At 33.3% G+C, this 19,218-nt stretch overlaps 1 protein-coding gene across 3 annotated transcripts in view; it reads right to left on the bottom strand.

The window, feature by feature from the left end:
• Positions 1 to 19,218, bottom strand: part of LOC113522890 (protein Wnt-11b-2-like) — a 29,008-nt gene that overhangs the window by 8,823 nt on the left and 967 nt on the right. Inside the window, exons 1-2 of one of the 3 annotated variants that reach the window (XM_052897707.1) lie at positions 5,680 to 5,690; positions 95 to 330 (exon numbers count right to left, since the gene is read on the bottom strand). In XM_052897707.1, the coding sequence (XP_052753667.1) occupies positions 95 to 218 (124 nt within the window). In that variant the 5' untranslated portion in view covers positions 219 to 330; positions 5,680 to 5,690. Of the gene's footprint in view, positions 1 to 94; positions 331 to 2,489; positions 3,713 to 5,679; positions 5,762 to 19,218 lie in introns of those variants that run through there. The other 2 variants (XM_031914072.2, XM_026908731.3) reach the window with 2 other exon arrangements.

Here is a 19,218-nt window from a genome sequence, read left to right as displayed (position 1 = left end):
ATCGTTTACCATTAATTGGACTGTATGCTTGCTTGCCATTTTTGTGGTATAAAATAAAACTATAAGCCTGTATACTGTAAGTAAAAAAATATACCTGTAAGCAAGTCGGGCGTGAACTTGGGTGCAAGTTCAATAGAGGAACAGTTCCACCTGTCGCCAGCATGTGCGTTGAGGCAGGCGGCACGGGCGAGTCGCGCTGCTGCCGCGACGTGCGGCATCGCGGACACTTGGCGGCGACACACACGGCTCTGCCCACCCCATAACGCACCGCTACGACGCGCCTCGCCACAATCACTTTCCGTCCAGTTGCCTTCCTTTTCGTGCAAAGCTCTGAAATTTTCAATTTAGTTTTTATTCAATATCTAAATTTAGTATTCCTAAATGCAGGAAGCAAAATATTTTCAAACTAACTTTTTACTCGCTACGTCATATGCGTGGACTTCAGATGTAAGAAAATTAAAGAAATAGACCACTTCTAGATAGTGTATCAAGATAGAACGTACCAGATTTAAAGTGAAACCTTCATGAACACAACTGTGAAAACTGCATTCAATTTGGTGCAGTAGCTTTTGCATGATACAGACGGACTAGCAGACAAAATTTATAAAAATTGTTGTTACGGCTTCTATTGCTCTTATTAAGACTTTGATATCAGTCTATTCTAAATATCTTCCATGTACAGATATCGTTAAATTACAATTTTATTATATTAGTAAGATATATCCAATAAGTATTCGTAAATTAAATAACTATCTATATCTACAAACTATCGACTTACAATTCTATGCAACTGACACGGTTGTATTTTTAAAACACAATAAATAAACAAAAATAATTAATGAAATCTTATCAGAGATCGTTGTCGTAAACGGTTATGGGACTATCTATTACATAAAAGGGGAAAATAATGGAAATATAATATTAGGTATGCGGCGCACGTAGATTCTGTTACTACGAAAGCTTATAAATGCTTACAGACTGAACTCAAAATCATTAGAGATTCAAGGATCATCTTTTAATGGAACAGTTTTATCAGTGAAACTGAGTGTTTTCCGAAAGAAAGATGGAACGGAAAAGAACAAATATTTAGAATTATTCTCTTGATAACTGGACGCACCGTATCAGTATGAAAGTCTTAATATATTTAGTTAATTTTAAACTAATGCGTTCTTTACACATATTTAAATTCATATTTGAGATTTAACGCAACGCAAGTTTTTTTAAAAGGTGTAAATTTTCATTTACCTTTTTTTTTGCGTATTTGTTACGTTAATCTCAATTTTAGTCAATCTTTTTTCTATCAATAGAGTTTACTCCCGTATTAATTTCATTAAAATATTTTCATGATTGAGGTTAGTGTCAACTATTTATAACGAAGATGCTATGCCATTTTAGATTTTTATACTAACCACTATGAAATTTTTGCATGAATATTAAAAAAAAAACTAAGTGTTTCTGAACCGATTTTATAAATCCTAATATTCTTATTATATATTATTATTTAATATTTTGTGTGAGTACATTTGTACTTAATGATGATAAGTGAATATTTTTTTTTAAATATTTTTCACTTAATTTCAGCCCCTCAAGATGATATATATGATGATGATGAGAAGTATTTACGTTTCCAAAAGCAGCTTGTGATCTAAGACTACATATTTTTAAACCATGAAATGGTTGGTTTTAAAAATTGTGGCAGCAAGTAATGAAATAGTAAACTGACATTAGTCAGTTTACATGTTTTTAAAAATTATTTCATAGTAGATATAAAATAAACCTAGCTGTGCTTTGATAGGACAAAACAGACGATTTTGTATGTATAGATTTATAATTGAAGATCGTGGTACTCAAAAAGAAACTGACTTCAATCGTGGCAAAATCAGTTATTTTGATTTAATAAAAGAGTAATGTTAAATTAAAAACTAAACTACCGTACCGATTTTAATAAAATTTCTATGAGACCAATCTGCAAATATATCCTTCCAGATAACAATGAATTTACTAAATAGACGGAGTTGTGAGGCAAGAAATATAAAAAAAACACCACCGAATTAAGAACCTACTTTTTTAAGTCGGCTCAAAATTAGAAAATATTAGATTTCGATTTCTAATTGCTTCAGGTTACGACAAATACTCCCGATTGAGATCATTGAGATATTATTCCTAGATTATGCATTGAAATAGCTTGTCCTTAGGAATGGTAATATATGCATTATGCTACTAGGAAAATAACAGTCCAAAATAATTTGATATGATACTACATTTTAATTTTGACAATATGGAATATTTTAACAAAACTAAAGATACGATACGACACAATCGTAGCATCGCCGTAGCATTTACGCTATGTGATACAACCATTGTCGTCCTTACGCTCTTTAGAGATAAAGGAATAAGAAAGTTAACAACTGAACAATTCTTTGAAACGTTTATTTTATCATATATTTTCTAAATATTATATACATTTACGCTATATGTATATATAAATTCTAAATTAAGAATATTTAAAATCACCTACTTAAAATGGCAGTGTTGTTTAAAATTACGTATTTATATAATACTCAATATAACACTAGTGCATATAAAATAAAGGATTTCTGTTTATTGTTATAATTCGTTATTTAGTTTTGCTTCTGTGTTCGTTTTTTGATACCGAGGGCGAGGAGTCAGGACGTCGTGCTGATTCTGGCCTCGAGCCACGTTGAAACGCTTCACACATTTCGTACAAATAGTTGGGAAGGAAGTCAGCGTTCTCGCCCTCTCTCCGACGAAGCATTCGATACGCCTCCCGTAAAGAAGGTTTTGGTGCCAACCGCAGTTCCAATTCCACGGCAGACGGGAAATGGGCTGCCAAAGAGTATACTATTTCTAAATCTGAAGGTGGAGGGTTCAAATGTCTATAATTGGAAACTTTGTGCAAAAAGTATTCTGACATGCTCATACGGGAGCTCGTCTCGTCGTATTTTCCAAGTTTCATGTCATACAAAACTGATTTTTGCCTGTCGGCACCCCAAAATTCTTGTTCAAATATATCGTAAAAACTGTCGACATCCTTAAATTCACTTCTGAAGCAGCGAGCCCACATAAGCGGTACTCCGTCTAAACAAGATATTATAAAAGGCAACTGTTTCTCTGGGGTCATTTTTAATTCAGAAATAAAGTACTTTATGTTCTCTAAGAAATCCATCGGATGAGTATCCCCCTTATCGTCGAAGTGAGGACGTCTGTTTATTGAGGCTACTATTAAATCGCTGAGGCTTTCTGAAGACAAATGTACTGTAGACTTGCTATTTTTATCACTTTTTTCGTCTATCTCTACAATTTTTGGACGATCACTGTATCTGGAAGTACCAGGCCTGTCGTAGCTTGTATCTGTTTTTCCTAAGTTTGGTAGAGACATGTGACTTCGTAACCTCGAAGATGGCATATCTTTATAAATGTCCTCTTGACTGGAGAACCGAACCCCAAACCCTAAAGTACTCGGTTTATACATTGAGCTACTGTACAGCATGGAAGATTCTTTTTTTGGAAGTTGTTCGGGTGTTGTATCTTTTGGTCGAGTAGAAGAGGATATTTTATCAACCATATCTGAAAGGTTTGTAACAGAAGACTTGATTTGACGCAAGTCAACGAACAAACTCATTGTATATCAGCACCTTTTCGTCGATTTCTTTAACAACATTTTGTTCTATCATTTACTAAGTAGATAGTGCTGCAACAAAAGAATTAAGATTATTCGTATAGAAAATTATACTTACCTGCTTGTTATTAAAAATCAAAACGTATTGTTTTATTCTAGACGTTACGGCTTCGACTACGTGATAATTGGATAATGAAATGAAATTGTAAAAATAAACATAGAAGGAAGTAGGTACTCCATCAGTTAAACAAAACATTTTAACCAAAGAACATTTCATACACGTCGAAGAATAAGAACAGGGAAGGGCGATACTTTGTAAGGAAAATACTAACATAACAGTATTTTTTCGAAAAACAAAAACGGAAGATGACGAAAGCCGCGAAAACAATTAGTAATATTATTAATAAAATTACTAATCATTTTAAAATAATTAGTTATATAATATACAGTAAATAGTTATAAGATAAGCAAGTGTAATAAAATATTTTATTGAATAACTGGAGCTATCTGGAGGAAGATCCCTAGAGGTGCAGAAAGTCGCAATCAACTAGCACTATTTTATAGAGTCCTGTGAAAGATTGTTCAAACAGAGAACGCGTGTATACGTGACACTCCAGACGGTCTAAGATCTACAAGCGAGGTGGTAGGTCGTAGGCTAAAATTCTTGTTTTATTTTTGTCTTGTGAGAAGAGATTTTTACATAGTAGTAGGTCTTTAATTATATCATTAAATAATAATATTAAAAATATTAACATTATATTTAATTTATATAAATATTACTTTAAAGTACTGGGAACCTTTTGTTTAGTTATATATAGTTTATTTATTTATAGTACTAATGCTTATACTTATTATTTGTAACTAATTGTAAGACGGGTCGCATAGTTTGCATATCGATTTTCATTATTTCTATCTATAGTTACATGTTACCAGTCTCTAGCTGACTGTACTCTATAAAATGCACAAAGACTGTTAATATTTCACTATATTTAATGCATTTGGCATGTTTCTTTTGACACGGATTTGAAATTAAAATTTCCTAAAATATAATTTTAAGACAGTTTTTATATATCGTAGATACTTATTGACATTTAGGTGTTCGATTTCTCTAAAGCCATATTTCTTCATCATTTTTAAACGTTGATCTGTTGGTCTACGTTCAGTGCGCATTTCGTCCATAGAGTACATACGTACTGATTATATTCTTTATATATGTATTTGTATTTAAGTTTGCCATGCTGCAATTGAGGAACTGACCATGAGAATAAGATACATTAGGCTAAAGTATATGCCCAAAGATTTCTCACTTTCAATTACTACTCAGATATAGTAAGTACAACAAAACTCAAAGATCTCTTCCTGTTTCTGTGTTTCCAAGGAAATACTCATACAATCTGGGACTCTTCAAGTCGACAGTGAATAAGTATCTTCTGGGTAAGCGCGCTCTATCCTACATCTTATTGTCACTTACTATCAGGTGAGGTAAAATCAAGAGCATACTCATCTTGTAATAAAAAAAAATTCAATAAATAATATTAATTTATTGCGTATGTCTATTTATTGTACCTATGTAATAAATCATTATTACAAAAAAAGGGAGAAATCCTTAAACATACTTATCAAAAATATGGAATGGGTTTAAAGTGATCTTGCCTGAATGTTGTTTATAATTATGTGTCATTATTTTTAAATTTGGTATAAGTATAGTTCCGTAGTCCTGTCGGAAAAGTAAGCAAGCAAATTAGACTATATACCTATACATTGTAGAGTTTTGGGCTTGAGTTCTGTGGAACTAAAGATTTTTTATTTAAAAAATTTGTTAAAAACAGTGCTTTCGCTAATAAAACAAAATATATATGAGCTACAACTTGTATAGATATTTTGCATTTCTATTTATACAAAATAATTGTGCAAAATAAGCCATTCAGTCGATTGCGTTTACATTTTTATTTAATTTCCCTAAACAGTGCATTATATTTGTCTCATTATTCATTATTAAAGCACAGGTGCGTGTTTAACAAGTTCACAAGAAAGCTTACGTGTGGCTACGGCGGGCAGGCAAACGGTACTACCCGCTCCAACGAGGGATGCCGTGTACTTGCCGCTTTTTATATAGCTTACGTTACGACAACTGGGTTATCGTAGTTCGAATATTAAATTTCATTGACGTTTCGTTGTGCCTGCCAAGGACACGCGTTGCCGATGGCACCGTTACCAATTTCGATAGGGGACTACTCTTTGTCCAAATTCATAACCATCAAAGTCCATCTGTGCCAATGTAGGGTATATAAAATGTAATCTAAAGTTACACAAGTAGACATCAATACAATTATTTTTATAATTTTAAATGAAAAAAAGAATAGAAAGGTAACTATGCTCACGTTATCAGTTTATTCTGGCAGGGTAGGTCTACTATAGTGAGGAGTAATACGATAGGTGAGGATGAACATAGATCAGTTAGCTCATCGAGACGAAATCAATAGAAATTAACCATGATGGTTTTCATATAAAAAATAATGCGTAAAAAACTTATAAAACTTACATTTAGAGTATAGCATTATATGGGTGTGAAACATGGACAACGACGCAAAAGGTAAAAAAGATGCTTGAGGCATTCGAGATGTGGACATGGAGGAGAATGGAAAGGATAAGCTAGATAGAAAAAGTAATAAACGAAGAAGTCATGAAAAGTGTGAAAGTGAAATGAACATTAATAAAAATAATAGAGAATAGAAGAGGCAAAATGCTGGGCCACCTTGTATGACATGACGATTTTTTAAGGAGCATATTAGAAGAAAAAATAGAGTGTAAAAGAGGAAGGGAAAGACCGAGAAATAACTATATGGGGCAAAAAAAGGAAAAACTAGGTGTCATGTCGTATAGGAAGATCAAAAATACAGCCTGGAATATAGCTGGTTGGAAAAGGATGCATTAATTAGTTGCCCAGATAAGAGGAAACTCTTAAATGAGAAGAGAAGAAGTAAAGTATGAAGAAACAAGCGACATCATTAATAAGAAAGTGTAAAAAGTACGCAATTTAGTATAAGTTTTCGAATGTCACTAAACGTCAAACATTTTTATTATATTATGAAATGAATTTCTTATATTATGAAATTTATATAGTTTAAGAAAAAATAATGTAATAAAAAATGCACTTTGGATTTTTTTATTATAATTTTCTTTAAGTTTATATCCACATTTTTATTAAATGTGAATATAAACTTAAACAAATTTGAAATGACTAGGATAATCCTCAGACGACAACTAGTATACCTACACATAGACTCGTACTTGTAGATGACATAAAAGTTCATTCTGTTACACCAATGCATGACATCCTTCGTGCGTTCCTAACAAAACCATTTGTTTTCGGGTGGAAGTATTTTGCAACTATTCGTATTTTTAAGATAATATTTATTGGTCACGGTATCGAGCTACAGTAGGATACAACTAGCATTAATCAAATTACCTCGCTTCAGTTGGAAATCCAACATTCGCGTAACGTTATAGGGTCGTTAGACACGCGAGCAACGTTACGGCCCACAATGTCAAATGCGCAACGTTGTGCATGGTTCCATTATGACGGCTTTTATTGCACGACACATTAACATAGTCTGAAATGAAACGACAACCCGATATAGGCTACTACGTAATAGCAATTGACTACGGACTAGTCCGGACATCGAGTCACGGTGCTACGGTCACAAAGCTTCCGTAGCCGCGACGCTATTATGGTTAATTCATGTGGAATGCAATTGTTCCGTTGTTGTACCCGGTGCCGGCAGCATTATCGCATTCGTCACGCCGCGCACGTGTACGTTGGATCTAATAAAATAATTCCCGTATCAAATTTTACGCGTCTATCTCGATCTAGTAGACAAAGAGTTCGCCAGAGGGGTAGAGGATTTGCTTTGTCATAACTGGTCGCGTTACACAAAAGATCACCGAGCTTTTTCGGTATAGTTCGCTTTGTGTTTCATGTATGCAGATAATTTTAAAAGAGCACGATTATACAATATGTTTTTAAAATTATTATTAGAATTTTTTTTATAAGGATTGTGTCGCTAAAAAATATTCTGTTCCTAAATTAATAAAGATATTTAGGTATGGACATTTATTTATTCACGTACTTTATTATTGTAATGTAGTAATATTAAATATGAAAAATGTTGTAGCGTGGATCAAAATCTAATTACCTCACTGCTTGATATGTAAAGTAATACTTACCTTCTATTGACAAAAAGTTATAAGGGAAAATAAAATTTTAAATAGTTGAACATGGATAACAGATAATGATTATTGAAGAGCAATGGTTATATTTGTGCCAAAACTAACAACCGTTGAAGTATTCTGGAATCGAGATATACGAGTATAGAGTGATTAGATATGTAAGAGAACTTAAATAACTAAAAACGAAGAACCCAAGATCGCACTCAGCAGCGTAAAACAAACAATCAGAATTACAATACGTTTTAGATAGTTTTTAAGTATGTAGCAGTATAAAGATATATTCGTAGGTTTTCTCCGTTGTATGTACCACACTTATAATTACTACCTACGCCCATACATACTTACATACTTACTGACTTCTATAAAAGGATTTTTATTGTTAATACCTACCGCTCTAATAGTATAGGCAATAGTACACAAAATGCTTACATATTAAAAAACATTCAAGCATTTCCGCAACGACGAAAAAATGAGATAAAGCGACTTATAAAAGGGACTTTTGTTGTGTTGTTCGATAGTCCGTGAAAATTCATTTTAAAAAGCTCAACCAAGCCCTCGGAAGTGGCAAAAACGTTACGGGAGCATTACAGCTGACGCTGCTGCAGCGGCACGCCACTGATTTCGCTTTAATGATGATTAAATGCAGTATGATTGTCGCACTGCCGCCGTGCGTGTTCCCGCCCCGTGCCGGCCACCTAGTCTGCACCGCCACAACAAGGGGACTTTTAAAGGAAACTTCCGACCGAACGTGACTTCGTGTGCTGGCTTATAAGTAGACATACGCTACGCTCGGGGTGGTTGTAACGTACAAATAATATTTTTTATAGTACGATAAAACTGCACCTGTAACAAACTTTGTAAAGAAATGTTTTATGGAGAATTTGAATGAGTAATAAGCAGACGGTCGTTTAATGAAAAGTAGTAACCGTCATCTACAAACACCAGTAACACCATGACCATCGCAGTATACGTGGTGACATGCATGATACCCCTTGCATTGTTATTCCTGAGTATTATATCTTGGTGTCCAGGAATTTTTCACCTTTTAAAATAAACAAAATTATGCAAACACAATTGCTCGGGAGTCAATTTGTACAGACATCTGATAATCTTGTTGTTTGATAACATTTTTTAAGCATCCTAAAAGAGAGAATGGATAAAAGAAAAGTACGCTTTTGCCTTACACCGAGCTTATAACTAATATTTGTTTCTTTGTATTTTAGGTTATCATTAATTAGATATTATGTACCTACTTACATGCCTCGATTGGCATAGTAATATACAGTTCCAATTATTACCGAGCCGTGAAGAAAACGACGAATCATTTCCGAGCCCACATCCTTTCATTGTGCAACTGTAGCAAGTTCGCTGTATAATTGCGTATATTACCGAAAGAAATCTCAATTTGTAACAATCAAGCACAAGGGAAAGACCCCGCAGCGTCGCAGCAAGCCATCGCGCTTCATTACACACGGGACAATGATACCCTATTAAGAACCATTCGACACAGGCACATATAATGCATAACTAAAGACTATTATTAATCATGTCATCCATGACTTTAGTCGGCTATTAATTGTTACTATAGAATATAATGATAACCAACAATGATGATAATCAATGTATTACGTGCCTAGTTATTAATTGTGGTTTAAACCTGCAGGATTTTACTTGAAAAACTGATAAGCAGTGTGAAATTATCAGAGGGAGACTTTGTACAAAAATCGTCTGTTTTGGTCTCCTCTGTCCCGTTCGTGTTTCTGCCGAGAAGCAGTTGTGTTTGCATTTTTTTTTATACAACTTAGAATGGCAAACAAGCTGACGGCCCACCTGATGGAAAGTGGTAACCGCCGCCTATAGACATGAGCAGTACCATGGATATAACAGAATATACTGTTTCGCCCATGATACCCCCCATGCGTTGTCATTCCTGAGGACTCAGGTGTTATTCCTCTGTACTCAGTAAATTCAAGCCATATCCCACCCTTCAAACCGAAACACAGCCATGCAAACACAGCAGCTTTACGGTTGAAATGTTGCATGGCTGTGTATCAATTTAAAGGGTGAGATATGGCAATGAAATTACAGGGTAGAGACGTAATAGAATGGCAACGCATGAAAAGTAACGCGGTAAGTACTCTGTTATGTTCATGGTACTCATTATCTCTATAAGCGACCGTTACAACTTTCTATCAGTTGTATGCCTTTTTAGGTTGCATAAATAAATCATTAGCATTTATTTAAAACAATGCTCTATCAGTAATACTGCATTTTGCCCAGAGAGTCGTGGGTCGACAAAGACAAAGACGTGTCTTATTGTACGTAGTGTTAGCAGGTATATGAGTAGCTATTGGATATAAGTTTAAAAATCTGCTGTTTTTTCGACTTTTTGTTGATAAATATACAGAACAGGCTGGTGTTAGTTTCATTAAAACAGCAAGATATGGATAATCTAAAATTTTTTTGCACAAAGAAAAACTAACCCTGATTACTTACGATACGATAAGGCCTATACGATTGTATCGTAAAGAATCGGAAAAAAACAATCGAGTTTTAATTATCTGACCGCTGAAAAAAAATCGATAATATTTTTGAGATATAAATATTGTTTTTAGTAACTTGATGAATTATAAAAAAAAAATATGAGAGAATTTGATAAATTTTGAAAAAAGAGGTGTTGTTAAATATTGTAGACTATATGACGACTGTAGATATAAAAAATAATATATGGACGTCATGAACTGCTAAAAATTTATTTTACAGTCTGTTTTTTTATGAATTTGTCTTTTCTACTTTTTATTGCGTTAATTTTTTTTTATGTAACTTAAAATGATAACCGCCATTCCTGAGGACTTAGGTGTATTCTGTAAATTCATTGCCATATTCCACCCTTCAAATCGAAACACAACCATGCAAACACAACTGCTTAAATTAGCTTATAAGTAGATATTTATATAAATAAAAACAATTTCTGGATATATATAAGCGCATCACTTTAGAACGGCGGTATTTATTTGTAAAAAACATTTCATTTTATTTATAATTATCAGAACAAGATTTGTATGTTAAGACAATGTTTGAAAAATAATACAAATAAATTAATATTTGGATTATAAAATCTTTTTCATTACTACACTCGTGCAAAGTTGGGGCGGGCAACTAGTATACAATAAAATACTCAAAAATGGTGACAAACGAAATATAATAAAAATAAATTAATTAATTAAAATAAGGCTATTTAAGTTAAATGTTTGTAATAATAATAAAATGTGAGCGAGGGATTGTTAATCGCACACGAAGCGGCACAACGCGTGAATATCTATTAGTATAATTACACACATAATATCAATATACATTCTGAACACGCGTCAACAAATCCCTTTCTCGCTTTAAATGTAGGTAAACGGCTATCAAAGGAAGCCGGAATAATTGAAACAAATGTCGGGATTATTCAACAAATTGTTCAATACAATGGTGATTTGTCTAAGTCGTGGCGATGAAATGAACAACAATTGTAACTTTATTGTTATTGATATTGAAGCAGCCATGTGACTTGCTATATTTCTCATAAACAGACATTTCTCATAGACAGTAACGAGTAGTTGAATCAAAATAGTTGTATGGTTTTTATTTATTAATAAACTTTTAATTGTAGAACATTCAAATATTTTTTATAAACTTTCTGTATCTCACCAGTCACAAACGTAAAAATAGGTAAATAAGTTATTTTTAGCCAGAGAATGCTGTTGTGAAGTTTTTTTTTAATTTGTTTTCAATGTACAAAGTATCGCTGAAAAGACACATGCGTCGATAAATCACTCCAAATTAATCCAATGTAAATGGAAGTATTGCAGATTTGCATTTATTACTCTTAAATTTTTTTCTTGCAAACTGCGAGGGGCAGGAAACTGCGAGGGTGTTCGTGCCTTATCTCTGAATTGGCGTATGCTTATAGCGTTGGTAAAATAGCGTAAAATTAATAAGAATTAAGGATTGTTTATATGCCGTGTAATAATTTTCTTTTTATTTCTAAAGCATACAATGCTCGTATTATTATAGTAAGTAAATTTGTGAAATTGCTTAAATGTTTTTTACTGAATCTAAATGTCTGAATGGATTTCTATGAAAGTACACAGAAAATTTATATCCTGGACTAATACATTTTTATCCTAATTTAATGTGCAAACTGTTATCTATTGTATATTATGTTATTTTCTAAAAGTATTATTATTATAAAGAGGAAAAATTTGATTGTTTGTTTATAAAAGTTATTCACCTAGAAAAACTATATTATCAGCGAACATCAATATCAATATAGGCTATTATTTTTGAAAATTCTATATACTCGTGCGAAGCCGCGCCGGATCACTAGTATAGTTTAAAAAGGAATCAAACAATTTTGAGTCGTATTTAGGGCGGGCGGGCGCTACGCAGGCACGGCAGCGGGCGGCGCGCGGCGACGCGGTGGTGGGCGAGCTGTAAAGTCCGCGCGTGAGTCACCGTATGTACAAGTAAGTTGATGTCTATCTTCATTTGCCAGACAGCGGGCCGCCCCGTACTCTCTACCCACCATAGATCATTCGGTTATCCAATAATTAGAGTTCCTAATATGCCGGCATATTAGTTATACAATATGTAATATTTTTTTGTTTATAATAAATAACACTCGACATACTCATGGATGTTTGTTTTAAAGTTCACAATATAGAGTCAGTGTGTTTATCGTAACGATACCAAAGACTTAAGTAAAATTTCCACTAAACGGTTCGCAACGGATCGGATCGGAACGGATTTTACAATATTTAAATGATATTAAATTGTGTTATTTAAGTCTATATTATTAAGCCACTCACAACAGATTGACCGCGTACGTTTTTTTGCGACACAATCATAGTCGAAAGTACATTGCGACGCGCGACCGGCTCCGTTCGCCTGTCGTCGTATCCGATCGGATGTTTTCGACTGTCGTCGCTTGCGCTCGAAGTTGTGGCTGGGCGACACCATTCATTTTTCTTTTTCTCTTCTTTGTTTTATGATTATTTTCTTCTTTGAATACAATAACTAACAATATTATGTCAACTTCACTCAGTTCCATAAATTAGAACACGGTATGAATAAAACTGTTTGACTAAGTGCAGACATGGATATGTTTGGAAGCGACGGTATGGAGCCGATCGTATGCGTTGCACCACTGCTGGACATAGGCTTCCCCTATCCACTGACTCCCTGCAATGCATTTGAGGTCGTCACTCCATCTAGCGAGGGGTCGTCCTACACCGCGTTTGCCCGTACATGTTCGCCACTCAAGAATCTTTCTTCCTCATTGGTTGTCGGTTCTTCGAGATATGTGATCAGTCCATTGCTACTTTAGCTTGCTCATCCTTCGCGCTATGTCGGTTACTTTAGTTCTTTTGCGGATATTCTGGTTTTGGATTCTATCACGCAAAGAAAGTCCCAGCATATATAAGTTTTATATTCATATATAAGTGTCTAATTTTAAAAATGTCTGACTATTATAATAGTCGGTCAATGGACAAGCTTGACTAATGAGCCATACTTCAAAGGTGCCGTCGATACGGCCGAACAAGAAATCCGTGACGAAAATAAAAGCTAAACGAATTCGTGCAGTGAGGATGTCGGTAATTTATGATTTTGTCAGGACAAACTGAACATCGTCGTCCGCGTAAATAAAGTGTGCAGTGCAGCGCGGATAAATTTGTGTCAGATCAAATGAATCGTGCGCGTAGTTTGTTGCACTTATTGCGCGCACGCTGGCCGCCGCCCTCTTTTGCCAATGAAAACAGGATTGTCCGCCCGCTGAGCATTCGACTCTCGACATTCCTTTTTGTCTTTTCTCAAGTATTGTGAATCGACGAAAAAAGGAACAATCATAGTACTTAATGTAAATTCAATCGTGGTTTCAATTTCAACGTAAAACAATTTATTTGTAAGTCTTTACAATTTAAACCAGCTGTTCTTTCATAATAGATTTAGAATAATAACCCGATATACCGATAATAACCCGAATAATAAACCGATTTTAAACATTTTTTGCAAAAAAAAAATGGTTAAAATTGGCACAACACAGGAAAAGAGATAGAGACATGTAGATGTTATGGACTGAGTTGTTGAGTGAAATTAAAAATGTAGTTCCACAAACTATCTCTAGATATTTAATCAATAAGATATTTTATGTGCCACTGTGCAAAACTAATTTAAGTTTAAGTGTTCCGCTTGTGAAAAAGTAATAATAATAATAATAAACAGATTTATCTTCTCTTCACATATTCATTACAGTGAAATAAGAGATTTTAAACAAATTATAAATATAATTGTGAGAGACTGGTGCCTGAGATAGGTATAAGAATACCTGTATTACAGGTCACCAGGGTGTGTAATAAATATAATCATATATGCAGTTTAAATCCGAATATGGAGTAACCTATGACTTGTTGGCGGTGTTTCGTGATAAAGTACTCGTATTGAAGACAATTTAAATTTGATAGTACTGCTTAGTCTTTTTTTATGCTACTTAGTTTTGCTTTATATTGCAATCTTATAATAATTAATATAGATTTATTGTAAATTTATTTTATTTAATTATATTCTGTCATTAACGTGCATGTAATTATATAGTCAATGTACACATGCTATAAGCATGCATATCAGTATATATGTATGAAAAAAATGTTTACCTAATCCCACTACAACGAACCTTATATTAGATATATGTAAATAACAATTAAAATACATAATTTTAGATGGTAAGTATTTACGTGTAAAGTTTGTAAGTAGTTAAATTATATTAGAAACAACTACCTAACAAGTTTGAAAAGCTTCTTAAAGCTTTCGACGTCCGTTTAATACAAGTTCTTGACATCCCAATGAAGGTTGGACAAGCCAGTTTACAAAATGAAAGTTATTTAATTGTAAAATATTTGCAAAAGCTCTAAATAATACAAAACAAAATAGCTGTCTGTTTGTTTTAAATATTTTCGTATTGAAGGTTCGTATTTATATCCTAATTAAAAATAAAAATTATTTTTTTATAAACAATTCGCCAAATATATATATATATATATATATATATATATATATATATATATATATATATATATATCATTGCATTTGTTTGTAGTTTTTGTTTTAATTTAGCTGGCAACGGTTCGGAATTCATAGATATAGATGATATTTCTAAACGTTATATATACGTAACACTTAGAGTATTAGATTTCATATCATGTATATATTTCCTTAAGGATATATTGTGATATTATTAGCATTTGGAAAATTATGCCCTGAGAAGTTTAAATATTAGATGGTAAAAATAGGTCCAAACCATAACCCATACAAATATAAGGTCAGCATTTTCTAAGTTAACAAAGATAATAAATAAATACAAACTGGGATCCATATCTGAACTGTTTCTTAACTTAGTAACCAATCGAGTGCCAAGTAAACAGGAAATCCAAATACCTACACAATAATTAAGTGAATTTGCATAAGTCTTGCCTTCAAGCTTTGAGCAACTTAGTGTAGGTACCAATTACACGTGTAGGTAATCTTATCCACTTACCTAGCAGTCGGTGTAAAGTATACACCGCAAAGTTTCACCAGAGAAACCCTTCACGTTCGTTAAACTAAGCCGAGCTTGTAAGCTTTCACAGAAGTTTCCGATTTTAAAATTATTTTTCTTTCGAGTAGATGCGAAAGATAATTATAAAATGTCCGTAGAATTTAAAAAATATAAACAAGACGAAACACGAGCTTTTTATTAATTTTCATGTTGCTATGGAACTTATTATTATTAGTTAATAGTAGGTAGAACCGACTTAAAAAGTTATGTTAAGATCATCTAGAAACCTAGGTACGTTTAATTTCATAAAGAAAATCGAAAGATATTTATTTTTTGGTCCAAGAAGAATTGAACACGTAACAGATATTATATCCATTTGCAGAAATGTATAAAACCTAAAGAAGTGTGTGCTCCACATAGTGCTATAAAATAAATCTGGCAAAGTGGCTCGTATTTCACCTTCGTCCGCAGGCATATCACGAGCACCCACCTAGTGCGGAAGGGGGAATTCAATAAAAATCACAATCGTAAAAACTAAGACGCCAACCATATAAAAATACCTAAGAAAGCATTAAGAGCCGTCCCCTAATAATAGGTCCCGCCAGATGCACGGGACGGCCGCCTGGAAAAGTCACAGTGGGAACTCGAGCGAGGCAAATTATTTTTTCGGTCTGCCACACACGGCCCTTGCTAACTCAGCGAAAACTGAAAGAGCTCCTCACGGGAATCACTATACGAGGACATTTTGCTCTTAGCTCCATACCCGGGAGGCTTAGGAATACAATCAGTTATTGGAACACGCAGGTAGAATAATAATATTTTACCTGTAAAGGGAGTACCTAAAATGATATATATTATATAGACCTTTCGAATATCGCTCTAGTCAATGTAATGGGTATCTATAAAATAAATTCTCATAACTGCCTATCGTAAAAATGTATTAGAAAATTTGATTAATGGAAAGAAGTACGAATAGAGATGTATTTATGATAGATATAGTATTTACTTATTAGTAGGTAGACAATATTTTGAATTACTGACAAGCAACAAACGTGTTTTAATTCTACTGCAAATAACTACAGACAATAGAAAATATGCAATAGTCAGTTAATTTATTAGCTAAATATTGTATGTTTTTATTAGTATTAAGAAGTGTATAATAATTTCGAAGTGAATCCGTCTTTTTTCTTTTTTATTATTTTTATTTAAAGGGCTTTTACCTTCTTCAGGTATATCAGTCCTATCGTACCCTGGAATGTGTACTAACTAGAAAGATACAGTACGTACACCTACAGGAAGTAGCTGTAATATGGAAAGACTGAAACAGGTGAGCGTTTCTCACGAGTATGTTGGCAAGCGGGTCACCTGCTGTTTATAAATATAATAATAATCTACTATATTTTATATTTGACAGTATAAGGATACTAAATTAATAAACAGTATCGTATTAAGCTTTATACTTATGTATGTATTTAATTCGGTAAGTAATAATTATTGAAAGTTTGTACATTTGATATAGAACACGCTTTGTGCTTAAGTGGATTAGTAAGTAGTATTGTTTAGTTATAATTATAACAGTAGATAACCTGTTTAGATTTTGTGAGATTGACATGTTATAAAACAAAAATCCGAAATTAAACGTAGATTAAAAAAAAATTAGCACACGCGGACAAAACCGCGGTATGCGGATAGTTACATTTTATATTATGTATCTATCTACACACCGTGTCTTTATTATAAGGCTTTAAATTAATTTTAGTTTAATATTGCCATAATCATGTGGCACAAGTCTTTACCATAAGAGGATGATAATGCTATTACCGCGTTGACCAAGAGGCCTGCCATGGGATTTAATTTAAAGTCTTTTTATCTTGTATTGGTGTATCATTTTTAGATTCCTTAATCTCTTATTACATACTGAAGTTAAAAAGAGTATACTTGTATTTTCAATCTGTCACTACAGGAAAAAAATTAACTTTACAACCCAATATTAGTAAAGCATATCTAATAAAATCATAAGCGTACAGGATGGGAGGGACGAGTGGGACATCTTAGAATTAGAAGTATAGCTTTTAGCTATAGGCTAAGACATGTTCGAGATTGCATATGTGCCTTTTTAAGGGGCCTGCTCCCCTAAGGGAGGAAAGAATTGCTAGTAATGGGGGCTAACAATCCTGTTGTTAGTAATTCAGTCAGGTTGATCTCCACGCGGTGGAGAAACTCCCCTGGAATATATCGTAGTTGATTCTCGAAATAGTTATGATGGACCAATTGACCTGCTTTTATTCCTATCACCTATTATCCCCCATTGGTTCTCAGGCAGCTTATTTAAATATTATTTATTTTATTAAATGATATAATATTTAAATAAAAAAGCCTCCATTAGTATCCCCCTGGATAATAATCCTAAATATGCCAATGAATTAAATAGGTGCGTAATAACAATAATCAGTTTATGATCCGTTTCTAATAATGAAATTACCGTTGTCGCTACTGGCGCCGAGTGAGTAGCCCAATTCCCAGTATATTTCCGGGTGTAATCTCGGAGCGAATAATTGCGGGTTGCAACCGAACAACGCCGCTCATTAGTGCAATGTTCAATTAGGAAACGCTGATGGACGCAGCCAGGGGCGAGCTGTGGTGTTATGCTTGACATCCCGTATTGAAAATCTGAGAGAGACAGAGTATTAAGGACTAGGTGCCTGCGATGCTCGCGTAGATTTTGTTTATTATAAGCATACTCGTATATACGAAAACTGCTGTACCTACTATTCATAGCTAACCCGTGACTTTGTAATCCACGCCGGCTGCGCACGGGTATATACAATTTTTGATAATAATATATAGCCTATGTAAAATAATTTTTAAAATTAGTTAAGCAGTTTTGAGTCTATCTATTACAAACAAACAATCAAATCTTTCCTCTTTATGATGCTCGTAGTTTAGTATAGATAAAGGGTCTAGTCAAAATCGTTGTTTGCACAATATTTATTTTTTAGAATCAAATCATATTTTTTTATAAAATACTTACTGACGACAGAAGGGCAATCTACTAACTGGTACTTATACGTAAAAAAGAAGAGAAATTAAGTTATGAAGTATATGTAATTAATTATTTACTTCTTTATATGTACATATATATTGTTAATATTGAATATCTGTACCATTCTTTAAGGAAGTAGTAGTATATAAAGAGTTTTTATTAATTCATTTAAAACTTTTGCACTCACGGGATAATATCAATAACGTAGAAATGGCGTAATTTTTTGCGTCATGGTTATGAAATGGTACCTCTAGCAGTGTGCTATTCTATATACGTAGATACCTTTTTTTATCACCATTGTAAATCGAATGAAAGTATCACTAAGAAAATTATAAACGTACTGAAATTACTCATATGAATATTTTGTCACTGCTTACATACCGAGGAATACTATGGTCTTCTATGTAGAAAGCTCGCATAAGAGATATCGTTAAAAATGAGATTTAAAATTGTCTTCCAATGAGATTTAAAATTGAGCTTGTCAAATTGTATGCACAATACACTATATAAGTACATACAAATGTATAAGTACTTATCTTTCGACGATCATTCGTTACGTCCATGTCTAGATCTATAATAAAAAAATTTAGATCAAAGCATCGCTCGTTTTTATGTCAGCGTAGGTGCCTCAAAAAATTGATCTGCAAATAATTTTTTTGCTTTCTTTAGATATTAAGTTGTACAAATAATGTATATTCTAATATAAATTAAATATTAAATAACCAGTAA

The sequence above is a fragment of the Galleria mellonella genome, unplaced genomic scaffold, assembly GCF_026898425.1.
Source record: "Galleria mellonella isolate WM207_F2 unplaced genomic scaffold, CSIRO_AGI_GalMel_v1 utg38, whole genome shotgun sequence".
NCBI classification, from domain to species: Eukaryota; Metazoa; Arthropoda; class Insecta; order Lepidoptera; family Pyralidae; genus Galleria; species Galleria mellonella.
This window is presented reverse-complemented; position numbering and strand designations above follow the sequence as displayed.